This window comes from Sturnus vulgaris, chromosome 19 (assembly GCF_052056855.1).
Source record: "Sturnus vulgaris isolate bStuVul1 chromosome 19, bStuVul1.hap1, whole genome shotgun sequence".
In the NCBI taxonomy this organism is placed as follows: domain Eukaryota; kingdom Metazoa; phylum Chordata; class Aves; order Passeriformes; family Sturnidae; genus Sturnus; species Sturnus vulgaris.
This window is the reverse complement of record NC_142261.1, coordinates 1,704,774-1,725,192: the sequence shown is the minus strand read 5'-3', so window position 1 is coordinate 1,725,192 and position 20,419 is coordinate 1,704,774. Positions and strand designations below refer to the sequence as shown.

Genomic DNA, 20,419 nt, shown 5'->3' with positions numbered 1-20,419 from the left:
AAGTCAGAAATGAGTCAGTTTGAAGAGCAGCTTCTAATTGCTGCAGTAATGTTTTTCAGTATAAAAATCATTTGTGCAGCCTGAGTTGATAAAGTATAAATGTTATAACTCTGTTCTTGCCAATTGTTAGGAGCAAAGAAATCCGAGTTCCTTTTTTAGAAAATGCATTTGAAATAAAATAATGCAGTAGTGCACTTCCATATGAGTTTTAACTTAAAAATGAATTTTAAGATTGCCTCCAGTAATACATACACTGCTCTGAAAGCACCAAACCATTGGGCTTTCTGGAATGGGATAAATTTTGAGGCTTGCTTGGCTTTCAGAAGAGCCTTTCAGTTGGGCTGAAGGAAAGCAGTTTCTGTAATGTATGTGCAATCCATGAGAGAGAACCTGAAGCTTTCAAAAACACAACTAGAAAATGAAGTTTCTATTTAAAGATTCCCAGAGAAATGTGCTGCTGAGCAGCTGAATCACTATGCAGAGGGACATTTTGGAAGGAGTTTAGACCCCTGGCTAATGCTAAGGGGCTCTTTACCTGTCAGTGTTATTAAAGTTAGTCTTAACTGTGACTTATGAAGGGGTATTTTAATACTTTGAGGCTTAATTAGTTCAAGATGGAAAAAGATATTCCAGCTGACTATATGTTTGATTTTTCATTGTATTTTTCAATTCTTTGCATGTCTTAGGACTAAGTGAGGAGTTACTTAATGCAGGTTTATTAGGTGTTGGATCCTGTTAATCCTAAAAACCTGATAACTTGAGTAAAAAGCTGCAACTCTTCAGTTACATTTGACTATACAATTAATTATGTTGAATTAACCATTGTGTGAGTTCGTGCTGTTGGTGGGGAAGAATGGATGCTCCCCTCCAAAGAGGGAGGCTGGGCTGCATGGCCTGGCACAGTTGAAATGTGCTGTAGCTCAGTCCATGTTTGGGGTGATCCTGGGGGCAAACCCCAATGTTCCTGAGGGATTTCCTGCTCTGGGTGCAGTCACAGTGGTTTGTTTTACTTGTGTGTTAAAGGCTGCTCCAAAGGTAGAACTGTCAGCAAGGAGCTTTCCCTGAGTTTTGTGATGACGTCTTTGCTTGTGACAGTTGACAAATAATTAAACTTTGCAGGCCTCTAATTACAGGATCAGTGTCTGTTTGCCTTCTACAAGCTGGGAGAAATGATTCTTGCCTAATAAAATCTGCAAAGAGCTTGGAAATAAGGAGCTGATTTCTGTACAATGATGTGAAAAAGCAATTGTGTTCCAGTTGTCCAGGAATGAATTCTGTGTTTCTTTCAGGTGGTGGATACATCCAAAAGCATTGCAGATGTCCCAGAATGGTTCAAGGGCAGCCGTCTGAACTATGCAGAGAATCTCCTGAAGCACAAGGACAATGATAAGATTGCACTGTATGCAGCAAGTAAGGGAAATTAATGCCTTGGGTTTCTTTGCTGCTCACAGGACTAGCTCTGAAACATGGAAATAAACTGGTTTGGGTGAGGAGAAAAAAGGGGGATAAAGTCAGTAACACTGCACAATCTGTGATACAGCTCTGCCACAAAAACCCAGCAAAACATGCTCTGGGAATATAAATCTGGGAAATCCTTTGCAAGCTAAATTAGGTTTTCGTAGAATGTGTTCAACTGCATTAAGGTAGTAGAGGTCATGCTGTGTTGAAGTCACTCAGTATTTGAGGTATTATTTCACATTTGTCATAAACACTCACCTACTGCTTGCCTTCAGGAAGTATTTTAGCTTTGTAGCTTGATAATGTCCTTCCACCTTCTTCCTGTGCTTTTTATTTTGGGAATACTGAGAACCACATGGGGCTTAGGCAGGAATTAACTCTGCCTTTGGCACCACAGAAACAATAGTGATGTGCCTGGAAGACTTGGAATTTAACTTTTCTGGAGCACTAAGTCTTAATTTTTGTTAGACAGATTTGATCCTAGTAAAATCAGTGTACATTCCTAAGGATGGTCATGATCAGACACAGAGAAGGGACTTTGCTTTTTTTTTTTGTCTGCTGACTTTAGAACTGGTTTTTAAAGTTACCAATCACTGTTGGGTGGGATTAGTTTCTGTGCAGGAGTGTGAGTGCTTCCTTAGGGAGCTGCATTTGGGGCTTCCCTTCTGCTGGACCTAATCCTTATCATGAGACTGACCAAGCAGGGATGCTTCTTAATGCCTTATCAATGAACAATGAAGCCTTGCAGCTCCTTACTAGAGAAAATGGTGCAGAATTCTGCCTTGATTGTATAGGTGTTCCAAGTCTTAGTTCCTGATTTTTAGCTACATGGAAATCAGGTTTTGAGTTACAAATAAATGGTTTTTAAACAGCTGAGTGAGACAACAATCACCTTGTGCATTGTTGGAGAAATACTCATCAGTTGTATTTCACTGGTTAGAGGTATTGAAAGAGACTTCTCTGGTCTCATATACATTTAAATCAACTACCAGTTCAAAGAGAATGGTGAAATTTGTGACCCAGTTTTGCTGGAGTAAGAATTGATCTGGTAAAGGCTGGTGGAAATAAAGCTTGGAACCAAAAGCTGGCTTTAAAGTAATTGGAGGCATCACTTTCAGATTTTGAGATCATTAGAAAAGCTTATGTATTATTTAGTGGAGAAAAAAAGTCAGTGTAGCTGAGTGCATCTTGTGGAGCACCTGAAAGCCAAACATTGATTAATAAGTCAGCTCTAAATGGATGGATAATTGATGTAATTGATTTGTTAATGTTTAGCTTTTAACGTGCAACTTGAGGAAGTGGAGTTAAATATTGTCACTTCAAATTATCACAGGAATTCTTAACAATTCAGTGAATTGCTTGGTTTGACATGTGATTACATTGTCCTGTAGATCTTTTTGTTAGGAAGTCATGGGGTGTATCAGAGTCTGCTTTGTCACATAATCACAGGTGGCTGATAGCAAAAGGAGCAAAATTATTTCCTAGCTGCTTATTGTATGAATGCTGGAATGAACAATTGGCTCCTCTGTGGTGAACAGACTTCCACCTGCATTTCTTCCCTGACCTTCTGCTGTGTTTAATCTTCTTAAGACCTCTTAAGTCAGAGTATTTTTTGGTAACTCCCTGCTGCTAGGTCAGAGTGGTGGTTTGGGGGCCTGGGTCAGGTTTGTGTTCACTGGGGATGATTCTGTGGGAGCTGTGTGGATGTCACAGAGCATAGAAATCTAAAAGTGACTTTCCTAAACAATTTCACTTGTCACTGGCTCCCATGGTGAATCTTTTTTGGTATTCCCTTCTCCTGGGGCTTTAATCATGGAACAAGATCAATGTCTCATTTCCTGCTGTTCTGTGGGAACCCAGGCTCTGTTGGCAGTCCCTGCTCAGTTTATGAACTACATGTAACAGGGACTGGGGTTGTTTTGCATCATGACCTGCTCCCTTGCTCTGTGTGAGTCCAGATTTATTGGTGTGAAGGTCTGAGAAGGCAAAAAAATAAAAAATACCATTCCCTGCTTGAGGCAGTCAGACTGAGGGCAGCTGTTCTGGAAGGAGAGGGTGTGCAGCTCACCTTTGCTGTGCCATCCTTGGCATGTGTGTCCTCATGAGCAGTGCTGGGCACTGGGAACAGGACAGGCCATGCATTTCCAGCACTGAGGAAGTGCAGGAAGAGACTTGGAGGTGACAGATTTTTGCTTTCATAACATTTGGGTTGGTTTGTTTTGTTTCACGAGTGATTTATTAACAGCTTATGTAACACCTGACATTCAGTACAATAGGGAGAACACCCTGCAGATCCTTTCAGAGGTGAGTGAAGCCCAGTTTGGTTTGTTTGCTTTGTGCTACATTGACAAAGACAGATGTTCCAAAAGCACACTGAAAATCAGGCCTGGATGTGCATGATTTTCTAGTCACTGACTTGCTGTAATAAAACCTCAACTTGGCAGCTTGTGCTGCTTCCTAGACCTGATGAGAAAACTGAGCAAAAAGAGAAAATGAGGTTTTTATCATGTTACAAATGACCCTTGCTGAGTGCAGTCTATTTACCATTAATCCTCCTTGAGAGCACACCTTTCTCCAGTGAATAGTTTGTGTTTCTGCAGATGTGTTTATCTTTAGAAATGTCCTCATGCCTGCTGAACAAATACCACTGATTAATTATTGATTCCCATTAAAAAGAAGTGGTTTTGGTGCAGCATAAGAGGAACTTATTAATATTAGTGGAAGCTGTTCTCATAGAATTGCTTTCTCTTCTAGGATTAGTTGTTTGTACTAAACTCATGTTGCAATGCCTGATTTTTGACTGATTGCTTTAATTTTCCTTCCTCAGGGGAAGGCAAAGAAGAAATCCTGAAAGTTACTTTTGAAGAACTGAGACAAGCTGTGGCTTTGTATGCTGCAGCCATGAGGAAGATGGGAGTAAAAGTAGGAGACAGAGTTGTGGGTGAGTAATTTTTTTTTTTTAAGGGACAAGAAGTAGAATTTTTTTTTTTTGGCATGTGCAAGTGAGTAGTCAGTTACAGAAACATGACTGTGAAATAGTGTTTCACAGAAAATTTCACATAAACATTCTAAAGAAAAGGCTCTTGTGCTGCTGTATTTACATTTGTAGGAAATGCATTTCTAGAGGGAAGGAAGCTGGATTAGCCTGCAGGTTCTCTAGTACCAAAGGGGGAAAGAAAACGTTTCATGCACCAAGATCTTCATCAGAACCACTGTGTAGAAACAGAGGTGATGGAGACTGTGCCTCTAGCTGAGCCTTGAGCCACAAGGTCTGGCACATTCACATGGGGGAAGGAATTGATGGTCCAGGGTTGTTGTCCTGGTGCCACTGGCAATTCCTGGCCCCAGGTGACCCAGTGCTCTGGGAGCTGCAGGAGAGAACTTGTCCTGCCCCAGAATGGTGCCAGGGAGCAGCTGGTGGGCAATCAAGTCCCCAGTGCAGAAATCAGAGTTAGAACCCTGTGATCCTTTCAGCAGCTCACCACATTTCTGCAGCATTATTTCCTGTCAAGAGGCTGCCGTGTGTGTTTTTTCTAAATAAACTGTGAGCAACTTGTCCAGACTTGGAAAGGAGTTACATTGATTTCTAAATTGCTGGGTTTGATCTTCCAGCTGAGCTGCTTCACCTCTATTTTGTGATACTCTTTAATTTGTCAAGTGCAAGTCAGAACTGCAATATCCTTGAAGCTCCTTGGCTCCTACCTGGCACTTCTGTCACTGCACTGCTGGAATCCCATATTCTTTGAGCAACACTTGGCCATTATTCTAAATAAGTGTGTGTAAATTCTTACATGATGCAAACTCACAGTGATGAAACTCTTGGTTTGTTTTCTGCATGCTACAAACTTGAACCTGTGTCTTGAAAACTAAATCTTAAACCCACAACTATGACCTGGAAATGTAAATCTACTCAGAGCTCTTTTCTTGCATATGCTATGAGTATGCTCTGTGGAACTGGCAGCCAAACATGAAATTATCACAGCTGGTGGCTTGTTTTTTAACATAGAATTAGAGCTAAATCCTTAATTAGGTATGAACCATACAGTGAAGTTTTGTCTGCATGAAGATGGAGATGCTCTAATTTTATCTCAATTTTCAGCCTTAATGCTGTCATGTTCATATCTGACCATTTCTTGAGTAGCAACAGCAGGGAAGATGAAAACACAGTCTTGAAATATAGCTATAGCCTGTGCTGCTAATAATGTTATTATAATTCTAGTAACAGTTCCTTTTAGTTAATGACTCTTGTTTAGCACTGCAGGCTGGTTGATTTTTGAGGTTTTTCTTGGGTTTTGTGGCTGGCTTACCTGATTTAAATTAAAAAGCATAAAAAAAGTATTAGGTTACTTTGGATACTTTTATGGGATCTCACCTTCTTTCCTGTGTTCCTCTGCTATGCCAGAGGATATTGGCAGTCATTGGAGGAGCTTGACTGTGGCATTGAATTCAGAGGCTGAAGCTTCCCAAACTGAGCTGGGGAAGAGATCAAGTGTTGGTTGGGGAGGCTGGAGTCCTACAACCACTTGTGCTATCAAAAATCAGGCTCTCCAAAACTTGCCAGATTCCATGGGGATATAATTTGTGCCAAAATTTAGAGCAGATGGCAGAGGGAAAGGCAATTGTCACTGTAGTTCATACTAGTAACACAGGGCATGCTTCTGCTGCTGCAAAATCAGTTTTTTAAATAGAGAGGAGATATTCTATGAACTTGATTGCAGCTGCCTAGCATGTAGTCAGCCTGTCAGGTTCTGACACCCTTTGTTGACACTTTCTCTTAAAATCTGAGCTGTTGGAATTACACATGAGACTATTACTGTTGTTTTCCTGTGAATTTTATCTCCATGCTTTGCTGCCTCTAAGACAAGACTGCTTTAACTTCTCATTACACTTAACATACCCCCTAGTTTGTTCAATACAATTTATGGTTGCATCATGACAGTAATGGTATGTTGAAGCTGGAGGTGGGTGAGTGTGGGTGGACAGGCAGTGGTGTCAGCACTTTTTCAGCTTGATTTCATTCCAGTCTTCCCTTTCCATCACCGAGAGCACTTAATAGTGAACGTAATTGAAGCAGATGTGTTGTGAAACATATTTCTTCCTCTAAAGATGTCTTGCAGTACTGTCAGTGATGCTTGAACAGTTGGAAGAGGCATAGAATACCTACTGCAAGCTGCCCAGATCCACATGTGAGGTACTCCTGGTCTCTCACTGGCCACCTCTTTGGCAAATAAGACTAAAATAAGAATGAAATACAACTGGGAGGATGTTTCTCCTCTCTGGATAGCTTGCTTCTACTTTATCCCTGTAGCCAGCTTTGCTCTGTTACAAGTCAGCAGTTCAAAACAATCTGATCTTCCCCATGTGTTCACACAAAAACATCCCCAACAAAACAGCAATGAATTACATTGTCTAAAGCTGCTATTTTATCTATAGCAACTGTATTAGCCCTGCTTGCTTACGTGGGTTTTAAAGCTAGCTTTGTAAGAAGATTAGTGGGGTCCTAATAGCTTCAGGCCACAGCAGTGCTAGGCAGGGTGGCCACTTGCAAGTCCTGCAGGAGTATGAGGGGCTGAGAAGGGAGAATGGGAGTCTGGTCTCTGAATTCTGTGTAGTTTGAGCTGGTGTAGTTCAATAATACAAGATGTTGAGAAGATATTTTAGTTGCTGCTCCCTGTTTTCCTTCCTCTTGCTGTGTTCTTTCAAGGCTCAGACAACCTTTGATGCAGGGTCCCAGTTCAATTGTTGATTTTTTTTTTTTTTCCCCCCCATCCATGCACATAACTGAATGTTTGGATGCCTCTTTTTTTCCAAGAGGAAACCTTTATTAAACTTCATGAAGGCATTAAGTGCTTGTATGGAAAGTGTTCTCAGCACTCTGAGGAATCAGACGTCTGCCATAGTTTTCAGCATAATTATATCAAATTTTTGGACTTCAGTTTTTGCTTGTTCTGTTAGTAAAGTGCTGCAGTATAAATGAACACAAGTAAGTGTAATCTTGGTGTGTGCTAGATTAAGCAAACAGCAACTGACAGAAAATGCTGAGGCACTTAGTCCTGAGCAGATCAGGCTGTAAGTGCCTCTTTAAAAACACTGTCTGGATTTTTTTTTTTTTTTTAAATGCCACTTGTCCTGCTTAGATTTCACAGGTTTTATATCAGGTAAAGCTTTTATTTCTGTGTTTTTATGGAGCCTGTATACATTTTAAGTCAGGAAGAATGCTGCTGGGACCCTTGTGTGTCATATTCTGATATTCCTGCTTGATGAGTTCTCAGCTCCTGTGTTTGGAGCCCTTTATTCAACTCTAGTTCACCCAAAGGAGGAAGATCCTTTTCTTTCTGGCAACAGAAAGTAGTTTCCACTTTTCTTACCACCTTCAAGAAAGGGGTAAGAAAAAATGCAGAGATAAAGAAACACCTTCTGTAGCCTTCTCCATGCTGACACATCCTAGTTTTGATCTTTAGCTCTGAAATATTATATCAAGGATCCTGGAGGCTCTAGTTAAATATATGAGCAAACATAATAAATATTTAAATCAGCAGTACCATTATTCCTCTGTAATACAGAGCTTTTGTACATAGGTCACTGCTCTGTGACTCCTGCCTGATGTTAATCCAGCTAAAGAAATTGCCTTTTTCAGCCTCTTTGTCAGCACCATTCCTGTTTCTCCAGTTTTAGCCCACTGAGTGCCCTGAGGAGTGGGCTGGTATCTCGAGGGGCACAGTCAAATGCAGGGAACTTTACATGCATGGCAGTTGTTGTGATCAGCTTGAGAATCTCAGATGTGGGAGGAAGAAAAAATTAATTTTACTTCCTTCTAAATGAGAATCCAGTTTTAATCTGAAAGACTGGCAGAAGTAATTTTTGTCATTTAGGTGTTGAGAGAAAAGGATTGAGTTCTTACACTGCTGTGTTTGGGGGATCTCCAGCCAGAGCAGACCCACGTTTTTATTTCTGGTGGTGTTGGGACAAATCTGAGAGATCCCAGAGAGCAGCAGGAGCAGGTGAAGGCACAGAAATGCAGAGGCAGCTGCTGTGCATGTTTTGTACCTTTGGGCACTTTGGGCTGGTATCCTCCAAAGCTCAGCCACCATCTCAAAGCCAGTTGACAAATGGAAGTAATGATTTAATTGTCTGGCTCACAATAATCAGTAGAGGCTGGGATCTTGCCTTGAGGGCTTTTGAGTGGAGTGGGAAAAGGAGAATTGCTAGAACAGAACTGAAGCTTGTAAGCTGTGGCAAAATAACTGCTCTAAAACACAGGGAGAGATCTTTGTTTTCTTTGCACTCTGTCCCCCTGATGGTCCCATCCAAGAAATGCTCAGTGGAAATAGTTGGCATCAATTAAAGAACTGCTTTTGTCACACAAAATGACATTTTGCTCTGTTCTGGTTCATATATTTTAAATTATTTAGGGAGGAATATTTGTCTTAGAAGAAAAATCACTGAGATTTTTGGGATACTGTGCCTTGTATAAACCTTGACCCCAAGGGAAAAGTTGCAAAATAAATAATGCTTTTATGGCCATGAGCTTCTGCTGCACTTTATGTGCTTAAGAACTTCACTGAACAAACCATGATAAGCTGTAGGCAGTTCTAGGGAGTAATTTATATCTTAACATGGCATGAGGCTTTTATTCACAGTTGTGTGTTTTCTAGAAGTTGTTTGGCTTAAGTCATAATGCTGTTTTAAAAGTTACTACTCCCAAAAGCACAGCAGCTTTCAGTAACTACAGTGGCACCACTGATTTTTGAATGAGGAAGAATCTCAGTTTAAATTAAAGTTCACTTTTTACAAAGTTGAAAAAGGATGGATTTTTTTTCAAGCAATGTAGAAAAACCTCACAAAAATCCATCTTGGTACTCTCCTACTTGATAATATTAACATAGCAGAAGTTGCTGTGAAGATCTGTGGTCTCAGTTCCTGTCCTGAAGTGTCCAAAAGTGCCTTGCACTGGTGACTGTTTGCTCTTTTTAGGTACTCGTGGTGCACCTGCAGTCCAAGATCTCAGTGCCCATCACTGCTGCTGAACAGCTTGGAAAGCATTTTTATTGCCATTTCAGTTCTGCCTTCAAATGTAGAATTCTAATTAGATGTCAGAGTATTGCAATTAGGCCCATTCTGTTGTCTTTTAAATTACTTGGACATCTTTTTGGTTGCTTAAGAAAGGTGATCTGTAACTCCAGGTCTTTGATCCACCTCTGTGTAGTTTGTGAATTCCAGTTGCACATTTTCATTTGTGGGCTGGATTCTGAGCAGTGCAGAGTCAGACTCAGCCACCCAGCACCTTCTGGAGAGTTGCTCAAATTGAGCTCACTGAAACTAAAATCTGACTTTTTTGACATTAATTTATTCTGTATGTCATGATAAATTGAATTTAAGTCTTGAAATCTTGCTGCAAGCTAATGAGAGAAACCTGAAGAGCCACATTTGTGTGGGAATGTTCCAGGGCTTGTCCCACTCTGTTACTCCCTTATCAGCTGAGACACTGGTTTTGCTTGTTTGTGTTTAAAATTCTGGCAGTGTCTACCAGACAAGGTTTAGCTTTCTTAAGCTGAATTTCTGCTCTTGAGCTATTTCTGATCTTTCCTTACAGATACTGGTTCCTTCTCTAAGGGCTGTTCCTACAGTTTTGTTCTATTCCCCTGCATGCTGCTGTATCTCAGTCTGTGTACCCTAATCAATCAATCCACTCATTTTCCCTCCCAGTTACTCTCTTCAGTGTGCTGCCCTTTTATCCTGAAAGGCTTATTAATTAGGCAGGAACACTGTAAATTGGGAGTAATATTGTAGATAAAAACCCTGATACACGTGTTTTTATGAATTGATTTATTCCTAACTCCTCGTGTAACTGATTTGGCTTCAAGATACGACATTGATTGTGTAGAAAACTTGAAAGAGCGCTTCAGTCTAGGATTTTGCATTGTGTATATTATATAGATTTATTTTTTTTTTTTTAGTGTTGTTCCATCTCTAACCATCCCACCTGTGCCCTAGGTTACTTGCCCAACAGCATCCATGCAGTGGAAGCAATGCTGGCTGCTGCAAGCATCGGTGCCATCTGGAGCTCCACGTCCCCAGACTTTGGCATTAACGTGAGTAAGCTCAGTGCAGAGCAGCCCTCGCCGTGTCCCAGCCCCATGTGAGCCTGAGGAATTCTGGTGGCAGATGGGTTCTGTTCCCTTCAGTCTTGCTGCCACCTCCTGGCACAGCCCAGCACTCCAGAGCTTTTCCAGCTGCTCTGGACTGCACAAACCCAACTCGTTTTCAGTTGTCACTGCTGATTTTCAGCTTGGTGATTTGAGTGGCTTTAGCTGCTCGCTGTTGGGATATTTTCAGGTGGACTCCATGGTCTTGGTGAGCTTTTATTATATTAAATGTGCAAGTGAGCAGCAGTGCAGCAGAGTTGTCTGAGGCTTGGCTCTTCCCAATCCCTGCCCCAGGCTGCTTAGCCACACTCTTATTTCCACACCCCAATTTCTTTGCCCAAATCCCATCCTTTGCCTCCTGTCAGGGTGAGCTCAGCACCACCCTGGTTGGTGTTTTCCACAAGGCTTTATTTGCCAACAGGGAGGAATTTCATACTAACATCACTAGCCTGGTTAACTCTTTTTAGTGTAGAAATAAACGTGTGTGAAATCATGGCATCCAATCAGGTGTGCCCTGGAAGCTTTTGGTTCTGCTTTGTTTGCAAAGTTTTTAGCACAGATCGAAGTCACTTCTAAGGGGAGGTTTGAGCCTTTCTTTTATCTAAAAGTTTACATATGAAAAATGAAGTGTTGTTGAATTGCACAGTGCAGAGAACCATGTTTTTTAAATAAATCCCTCAGTTTTGGTGTTTAACCCAGTGGCTGGGAAAATGTGTGGAATAATCATTCCTGGATTAACACTAGAGGGCAGCAGCATTCTGTGTTCTTATACTTGAGGGTGTATCACTGGGAAAAAAATTATTTAAAAAATCGTTACAGCATGTAATGATCAATCTGCTCTACAAATATTTTCTGCTTGCTCAGAAAATGATGGTGTGGAGTGTTTTCTGTGCAATGTGATTCGATCTCTTATCTGGGGGAAGATTGTTCACTTTACTTGCATTACAAAGGACTGGTATGTTTTCTGTCCGTGTTGGTGTGCTGTTGTTTTTTGTGATAGCTTTTTAATGAAGCTTGGCCTTGGAGCTGCAGTGCCATCAATATCATTTATTTTCCTTTGGCAGCATGTGTTGGCATGAATTCAAATCCTAAAATCCTGAGGGAGATGAGCAGAGGCCCTGAGAGACATTGGCTTCCATCCTGAGGAAAAGCTCTTCCTCCTTTTGTGACGTTACTTTGACCCTTTTAATACAAACGAAAGCTTTTGTGCTTGGAGGAATAGTGTAGCATTTTCAACATTTGAAGTCCAATTGTGTGTGTGTGTGTTTTGTGAAGCTCAGAAATGTCATTCCTCAGAGCTGCCTACACACTGCAGGCTCTGAATGCCATCCCTCCAAAGGCTGCAAGCCTTGAGGAAGTCTGCTGTCAGAGAACCACTGAGCTGCCTCCCACGCACAAGGCCACTCTTGGCAGCTGCTGCTTCATCTCTCTACTCCTCTTGCCCATTTCCTTAAATTAATGGGGAGCTGGTGGCCTGTGCATGAGAAATGATTGGGTTTATAAGTTCCTAAAGAAGCTCTGCTCCCAAAACTGGGTGAGGAGCCTTTGGTGAGCTCAGTGCAGCTCCATTTGTGAGGCCCTGCACAATTTTTTGGACTGAACTGGAGGCTCATGGAATAGAAGGAGCCATATCTGCTACACCTGAGCTTTTTGTGGAAGGAATTCCTTGCTGAGCCATCTGCTTGGATTAAAGTTCCAGTGTAGCAATTACATGTTCCATCTGTTTGTGTTGCCTTTGTATCATATCAGGCTGCCCTGTGGGATTTGATCCTGCCAGTGCTGATGAATCTAACTGGGTGTGTTAGCAGATTTGGTAGGACCCTGAGAACTGGAGCCATCTCTGCTTCTGATTCACACTTCACATTTGATTCTTCTCTTTAGAGTGCTCTTAGTGCTCATTGGACTTAAATTTTAAACATCAGGCAGCATGGAAATGGGATGTGTGTGCACACATAGAAATGCACCCAGCACGTGTGTGGCTGCTTGGTCTGTTCCTAGGAGCTGGTACAAAAAAGGAAGTATGAGGATATACCAAAGAAGCAGGGAATTTGACTTCATACATTAATACTATAATATATTCATTAAATCTCTATTTCTGAGTTAGTTAGGTAACACACTAGGGGCTTCTTGAAAACTTCTTCTGTCACCAGAACAGAGTCTGGTGATTTTTGTTTTAAAGTGATTGTTAAATTTGAATGTCAGTGAATTGTAACTTAATTTTCTTATAATGTGAACAAGTAAAAGGAAATGCATCTTTAATAGGAGGGAAAGCTGTTAAGTGACATTGTCAGCTAATACATTGATATTTAACCATATCCCTTTACCTTACCTGTGGTTTCCTGAGGAGCCAGCATGGAGAAATCATCACGACAGGATTCCTGTCCTTTTGCAGCAGACTTTTTTGCAATGCTGAGCAGCCCAGCTTGGAAAAGGAGTTTGTAACAGAGATGAGTTGATTGTAATGTTTTTGCTTTCATCTTCTGATTTGGTAATAATTTGTTTCTCATTTTGGCTGCAATGTAGAGGGCAAAATAGAAAACAGAAGAATAAAGAATGCTGGGAAGAGTAAGCAGATGACTCAAGTTTGATTTCTGCAACATGATTTAGGGGATTGTTCTTGAACACTTAGCTGACAATTTTACAGTATTGTGTAATCTTGTAGTTCTTAATGCTTCAAGTAATGGAGCTAGAGAGGTTTGAACATCAGTGTGCTGAGAGCTTTTATTGGAAAGATTTACTTCTTGCTGTTGAATACAAAAAGATCCATTTCTGGTAGGCTGCTGCATGCAGTGTACATGGAAAAAAGTAAATGTCAGAAGGGTTTTAATCTCAAATAGGTTGATAGCTGTGGTAAATTCCTGAACACAGTGTAAGCTGGAGGAGACACCTGAAAATTTAGCATTTGAATGTGTTGTGCTGCAGAGAATCTAAAGGAGCTGTGGTATCTTTTGTTGGTAGCCTATGTGTGTTCAACATCAATTTGTTTTGCTAAAAAACCCGTGGTGAGGTTTACTTTGTTAATGGTGGCAGAACAAAGCTGCAGTTCATGTGGGGGCCACCTCACCACAGAAATAAATCTCTCCAAGACTGCTTAGTTCCCCCCAGCCCTGGTGCTGTCAGAGCAGCTTTTGGGGCACGTGGAGCTCCTTGTGCAGCTGCAGCCAGGAGTCCTGTGCACCTTCATGGACATCAGTTCCTGCTCACATCACAGCTGCTTGTCCTCTTTACACAAGTCTAACCTGACTTGAAAAGTGATTTTTTTTTGTATTTTTTTTTTTGTGTGGGTTGTTTTTTTTTTTTTTTTTTTTTTTTTTTTTTTTTTTTTTTTTGTATTTTTTTTGTATTTTTTTTTTTGTAGCTGTTTAAAACTTTGTGAGCTGGGCCATTCCCTAAAAGCTGTTCTGTGATCTGTGGGTGTTTTATCATTGGTTGATCTGTTTGGGAGTCATGAAATAGATTGTTACAAACCTGTTGTGCTTCAGAGAGCTTGTGTGAGTGAAAGACAAGCAGGCAGTCTTTTAACAACTCTCCTGGTAATTACTGTCCTTATTCCTTGCTTGTTTTGAAATTGGCATTTAGCACCCACTGAAGTTTCCTACTGTAGCAATTAATTCCATTTTTAACACATTTTTCTCTTTATCCCTAGGGTGTACTGGACAGATTTTCCCAAATTCAGCCTAAGCTCATTTTCTCTGTCGAAGCTGTTATATACAATGGCAAAGAACACAACCACATGGAAAAGCTGCTGAGGGTGGTAAAAGGTATTTCACTGCATCCCACCTGCTCTGTGGTTCTGTGAGCACTCAGAGCCTGCACTGCCACTGCTTGTTGTTGTCCTTCCTTCTTTACAGTGGCACTGAGCTTTTCAGAACAGATCTGGGTAAAAGCTGAATTTTTTTTTTTTTTTTTCTGTAATTGTAACAGTCTTCTGCTTGCTTAACTTTAATAGATCATCAGAAATTAGCCAGCACTGGAGCAGGGGCTGAGATGGTGTTCTTAAGCTGAAGTAAAGTGCTGCTGAAGATAAATGGGCAGGTATTACAGCACTAAAGCTTGCAGATTTACACATAAAAGGCAGCATTGAGGAAATTACATCTAGGGGAACAATCCAGTCCTCTGGGGTTTCAATGCTCAGTGCATCAGAATTATTTCTGTTACTTAGTGCATTACACTGTATGATTCAATCAGGCAGAAAAGACCTTTGCTTATGTAACTGAATGTAGGAAAGAATTGTTTTCTTCTTTCTTCCAGGGCTTCCAGACCTAAAAAAAGTGGTGGTGATTCCATATGTATCTTCAAGAGAAACCATAGATATTTCTAAGATTCCAAACAGGTAATGGGTACAGAAGTGCTCTTACACATGGGCTGGGGTAGTGCTTCCAGAAAGTTTTGAAATATTCCTTTTTTTTTCCTTCTTATGCAGTGTCTTTTTAGAAGACTTCCTTGCCACTGGGAAAGGAGACCAGGCTCCCCAGCTGGAGTTTGAGCAGTTGCCTTTCAGCCATCCTCTCTTTATCATGTATTCCTCAGGCACCACAGGAGCACCAAAATGCATGGTTCACTCAGCAGGGGTATGTCCTCCCTCCTGGAGCTGCACTGGCTCTGCTTAACTGCTTGGCTTACATTTTTCCTTTAACAGCCTCTCACCATGGTGTATTTTAAGGAAGAATTGATTGCTGACAGTTTTTCAGTAACTTGACACTGAACCTTTTTTATTTGTTAGTGGCTATTTGAAAGCAAGTGTGGATTGGTAAGGATATAAAATACTTTGGTTTAGAGATCAGTGTGGGGATCTTTCAGATTCCAGGTGTTTCCTGGGAGCCAATCTCATTTACCAGTAGAAATGGCCTGGCTGGTACTTGAAGCAAAGCCAATGAACTTGAATTGAGTGTTTGCAGCTGATTTTTGGGCATTGTTAGCTTGAGGCCTGTAAGGAGCTTGCAGTTTTTATTATCTGGATAATTTTTTACCTTGAACATTACTTCATGTTTATCAGTTTAGTGTATATCATCCTCATCAATCCTTTAAGGAAAGAAGCCAGAGAGTTGGAATCTCCTTGTGTGTAGGTTTTACATTGTATGGAAACTGCTTGAGGCAGTGTCTTGTGGCTGAAGATGATATCTGATATTGGTGCCACAATGACCCTTGCTCACATGCTTTCCACTTGCTGTTGATGTTCTAAAGCTCTTAAAATAGAGGAAGTGACTGCAGCAGTGATGAAACTTTAATACAATCCTTAATAGAAAGCATTTTTTTTGCCATTTAAGGCAGGCAGGATGTGTTGTCTAGAGCATTTGTACCAATGTGTATAAATTGAACTGCACATTTCTGCTGTTGGCTCTGCATCAGGATGAGCATCCTGCAGGGCTGGGTGGCCTGAGGGCAGGATCCTTTGATGCTGTGCCCTCAGTGTGTGAGTTCTTGCCTCTCTTTGATGGCAGGGACTGGAGGATTTGCCCCCAGACAAATCCCCTGCTGCCTGTAAACACTGCTTTGTAGATTATCAGTCAGTAGGAGATCATAGCAGGCAGCACGTGATGTACAAAATGGTCCCTTTGGGACACAAATCCAATGTTTGTGAAGAAGAAAGGAGGTGGGTTTTGAAGTTTGACAGCTCTTTTGACGCTGTGCTGGCTTTAGACTGGTTAAATACTTGCAGAGGTGGATTAGCAAAAACAGGACAGGTGTTTTGTTCAGTGATGGGTGATAAACAGCAGAACTGAAAAATAGCTGTAGATCAGACAATAGGACTTGGCTATTGCAGAGTTCTTTCTTTTCCCATGTTCCCTGTGTTAGTTTGCCCTGAATCATGACTCTGCTTTCCAGCTGAATCATGGACAGAGCTACCTGAGAGTTTAGGTCCAGACTACTCATCCTTGCTGGGGAGGAGAGCAGGGGATGGATGGATGGATGGAAGGGTGAATAAGATCTCTTGTTTGTGATGCTTCTGTTCCTACTGAGCAGCTCTGTAGTTGTGATGCAGAATGTTTTTTTTCTTTGTTTGGTGCTAATGGCTGAAAAGCAAATTGTTGAATTAGGGACCTCAGTGTTTGAATATGATCAACACAAAGTCCATTCAAATAAATTTTTAGGTGTCTTTTGCACACTTGATTGGGTTTGTCTGTTTGTTCTAAGCTTAATCTTGTTTCCACTGGAATTAATAGGATGATTTGCATTGATTTGATTAAAAAAAAAAATTATCCTGTCTTTGTTTTATTTTCCTTAAGCTTTAGTTTAAACCAAGTGTTTTTCTGGTAGTGAAAACAGCAAGAAGAGATGACATTTTGGTGAAGACATTTCAATTATTGCTTGTTTATAGTATGTTCCAATGCTAGTTGGTTACTGTACTGATTTTAGATGCCAATAGGCAGCTTCTTTTGAATTCACAACTCAGTTTATCTAATTCTGCAGTATGTTTCTGGTCTGTTTTCTTGTCACACAGTGAAATGGCATACATAAATAAAGAAAACGAAGCCAGTTCATGGGAGATAATTTTTAAAATGGTGGCTCAGAGGAGTAGGGTTTTTTTTTGTGATCCTAGAAGCAAAGCTGTATAGTTTTACCAGTTGGGTGTGCTGCAGAAAGATTTAGTCCTAAAAACATTAGTTCCTCTTGCCTCATTCATTCAGGCCTCTCTCCAGTTTCTCCATGTTCCCAGCTATCTAAGGAGAGAATTTTGAGCTGAAATCCTTTTCAGTTCATGTCTGGCCATCTCGAGGACTTGCAAGGCTTGGGTTAAACCTGTGCACTGCTGCAGGCTTGTCCCTCTGAGGCTGTTGCATGGTCAGGGTGTGCTGAGAGCCCTGCTGCTCTGAGCCCAGGCTGCTCTCTGAGCTGTGCAGATGCTCAGCTCTGCTCCCTCCTCCTGGGCTGTTCCTGCTGCCTTCTCACACTGCAGATGCTCAGCAGCCCTTGGGTTGGTCCTGAGGAGGGACCAGCAGAGCAGGGAGTTTTATCAGCTGCCAGCTCTGGTGTGAAGTGATAAATGCCTGGAGTTGGAGGGTTATAAAAGTCCTATAAATAAATGAGTCCTATAAATTAACTGAAGAGTGTTTTGGGCTGTGAGTTTAGAACGGCTCTGCCTTCTCCCTTTTGTTTCCAGCCTGAGATGTACCAAGTTTGGCAGGGAAATTGTTCATAGCCTGTACCTAAAACCATTGTTAAAAATCCCCTTTTGGTTCCAAAACCGTGAAGTAGCAAAAACTAAACGAAGGAAAAGGAAACCCAGTGTTTATCTGAATTGAATATGGCTTTTAATTTTGCTATTTTGTGCGGCTCTTCCAGAATCTCCTGCAGGGACAACGTGCTTTTCTTTATAGATGCAGTAATTATGTAAACACCTGCAATTCTTTTGGCAAACCTTACCAGTTCAGTTCGACACAGTGTTTCTGAATCCCGATTTTTCGGGTGATTTTCAGCTGTAGAAGGTGGCAGCTGTAGCTAGATGGCAGCGTTGTGACAGCTCAGGCTGTTCAAACAGCAGTGGCTCAATTCAGACCTGGCTCCTTTGAGCAGTGAAGTGAAAATAAGATTTACTCCTTTATTTTTATTTAATGTTTTCTGCTTTTTCTCCCAAAGCATGTGCCAGTTTTATGAGTCTCCTTTTTCATTTCGAATGTTTATCTGCAATCTGTTTTCTTTCAGTGTAAATCTTGTTTTGTGCTTATGAGGCTCTTAATAGTTTCACTATGACTCCTTGCATAAATGCAAAAATCATTTTTTATTTTAACATTGGCTACATTAATTTGTCACTGCAGTGAAGTGACTTAATGAAGTAGTTTGTAAATTTATTTATCCCAGCAAGTTATGCTTTAGTGATGATCAGGAAGGTGGTTTAGCAGCATTTCCAACAAAAGGAAGTAATACATTTTAGGACATTATTAATACTGATGCTCTGAGCAGTGAGACATTTCACATTTCTAGTTGTTCCAGTGTTTACAAGAGATCTGTACTGTCAGGTCTTTTGTCTCCTAGATGTTAATAGATAATTTGGACACATGGTGCTAATGTTTAGCAGCTGCTGCATGTTATGGTAGCTCTCAGTCCTTCACTCCTCCCATTCCCAAATACACTGAAAATGAAGCTGTCAAAGGGCTTCTCTTGAAAATCTGACTGCTGGAAGCCTGCTGTTCAAATTAAGGTCTGCATGGAGTACTCTGCAACTCTGCTGTGTGGAGTTGGAGGGAAGGGAGTTGTTTATTCCATGGATTAAAAGTGATATGCAGTGGGAATTGCTGAGGTCTAATGAGAGAGGCTGAAAAGTTATGTGAGAAAATGGAGATTGCAATTGCTGCTGCTCTTAGATAGGCCCTGGGATTTACTTCAGTTGTAGTTAAAGGAAATACTTGCTTTAATCCTGGAGAACATCCTGCAAGCCATTGACTGTGTTAGTGCTTTTGAAGTCTTAATGTGCTGTCAGAGTTTTGCTGTTCATTTATGTGATCTTTTATTTTCCTTTCACTCTTTTTGCAGGGTACCCTGATACAGCACCTGAAGGAACACATTCTTCATGGCAACATGAGCAGCAGTGATGTGATTATGTACTACACAACGGCAAGTGGGGCTTCAGGGGTTTTTAAAAACACTGTAACATCTTTTTCCTATAAAGATGGGACAAATTTTCATTCAAATCTACAAGTACAGTAAAAGAACTTAACACACAACGAAGTGTAAGGGGTTGTCCCATATGAGTTAGAAAAAAAATCAGGTGAGATAATAAAATGCAACAGGGACCTTTCTGATGAAAGGTCAAACCCATGTTAAATGTTTCTGACCTAACTGGTGAGGAAAATGGATTGATTTTTAGTCTCTTAGGTTTATTGATCAAGCTGCCTCATCAATATCACCTACAAATCAGATTCCACCTTCCTGCAGGGCTAGGTCATACTGAGATGAGAATTTGCTTTGCTTCTGTTTTGGTTGTGAGGAAAGCAGCTGCCCAGCTCTGAGTTTGATAAGGGAAAGGGTGTAAACCTCATCTATGGATGAGGTTCAGTTCTGTGGTGGGAGATGTTTTTCCTAATGCTGTGACAAAGAAAAATGATTCCTGGGCCTTCTGTGACTGCAGCAGTTTGAGAAGGCTGATGTCTTTCCTCATGAGTTCCCTTCTGAACCTTAACATGACTAGCCAGTTTGCAGTATCCCCGTGGAGGGATCATGGTAATTGCCTTGTCTCACAGCTGTCCTGTCTCCTGCCTCGTGCTCTGTAGCTGTGTGTGCAGGGATGTGTGCATTCCCCATCCCATGAGGGGTTTGTAAGGATCAGTTAGATCAGCATCCATCAGGAGCTGCTGCAGGCCTGGGACAGGTGAGAGGATGAGCAGAGCTTCAGCCTTGTTGGCTCCATATGATCAGACAAAAATCACTGGTGTGGGTTTAACAGCAGGAAACCTTCAGGCAAGGGAGGTGGAGGGCAGGGATCGTGCTTGGGTCCAGCTTCTGCCAAGATCTGCACCAGAGCACCCTTTTAGAGCTGCCTGTAGCTCCTGCTTTTCCTGTAAAGATGGGACAACTCTTAGTACAAATCCAGTTTGTGTTAAAATTTTTTTTACTGCAAGGGCTTGTCCCATCTGAGTTCAAAAAACTAAAAATCAAGTGAAATAATGTCTGTGCCAGCAGGCAGCACTGCTGGGGCTGCCAGGACTGCAGGCAGTGACAAACTCATGGGGGTTTCTTTTCTCCTCCAGATTGGCTGGATGATGTGGAACTGGCTGGTGTCTGCACTTGCTACAGGAGCTTCAGTGGTCCTGTATGATGGATCTCCTCTAATTCCTTCACCAAATGTGCTCTGGGACCTGACTGACAGACTGGGGTAT

The 20,419-nt window shown here is 41.3% G+C and overlaps 1 protein-coding gene across 1 annotated transcript in view; it reads left to right on the top strand.

Moving 5' to 3' along the window:
* AACS (acetoacetyl-CoA synthetase) overlaps positions 1–20,419 on the top strand; it is a 36,888-nt gene that overhangs the window by 5,092 nt on the left and 11,377 nt on the right. The window contains exons 3-10 of the mRNA XM_088175889.1: positions 1,290–1,410; positions 4,286–4,399; positions 10,453–10,550; positions 14,251–14,365; positions 14,856–14,937; positions 15,028–15,175; positions 19,077–19,157; positions 20,291–20,415. Coding sequence (XP_088032015.1) covers positions 1,290–1,410; positions 4,286–4,399; positions 10,453–10,550; positions 14,251–14,365; positions 14,856–14,937; positions 15,028–15,175; positions 19,077–19,157; positions 20,291–20,415 — 884 coding nt within the window. The remainder of the gene's footprint in view (positions 1–1,289; positions 1,411–4,285; positions 4,400–10,452; positions 10,551–14,250; positions 14,366–14,855; positions 14,938–15,027; positions 15,176–19,076; positions 19,158–20,290; positions 20,416–20,419) is intronic.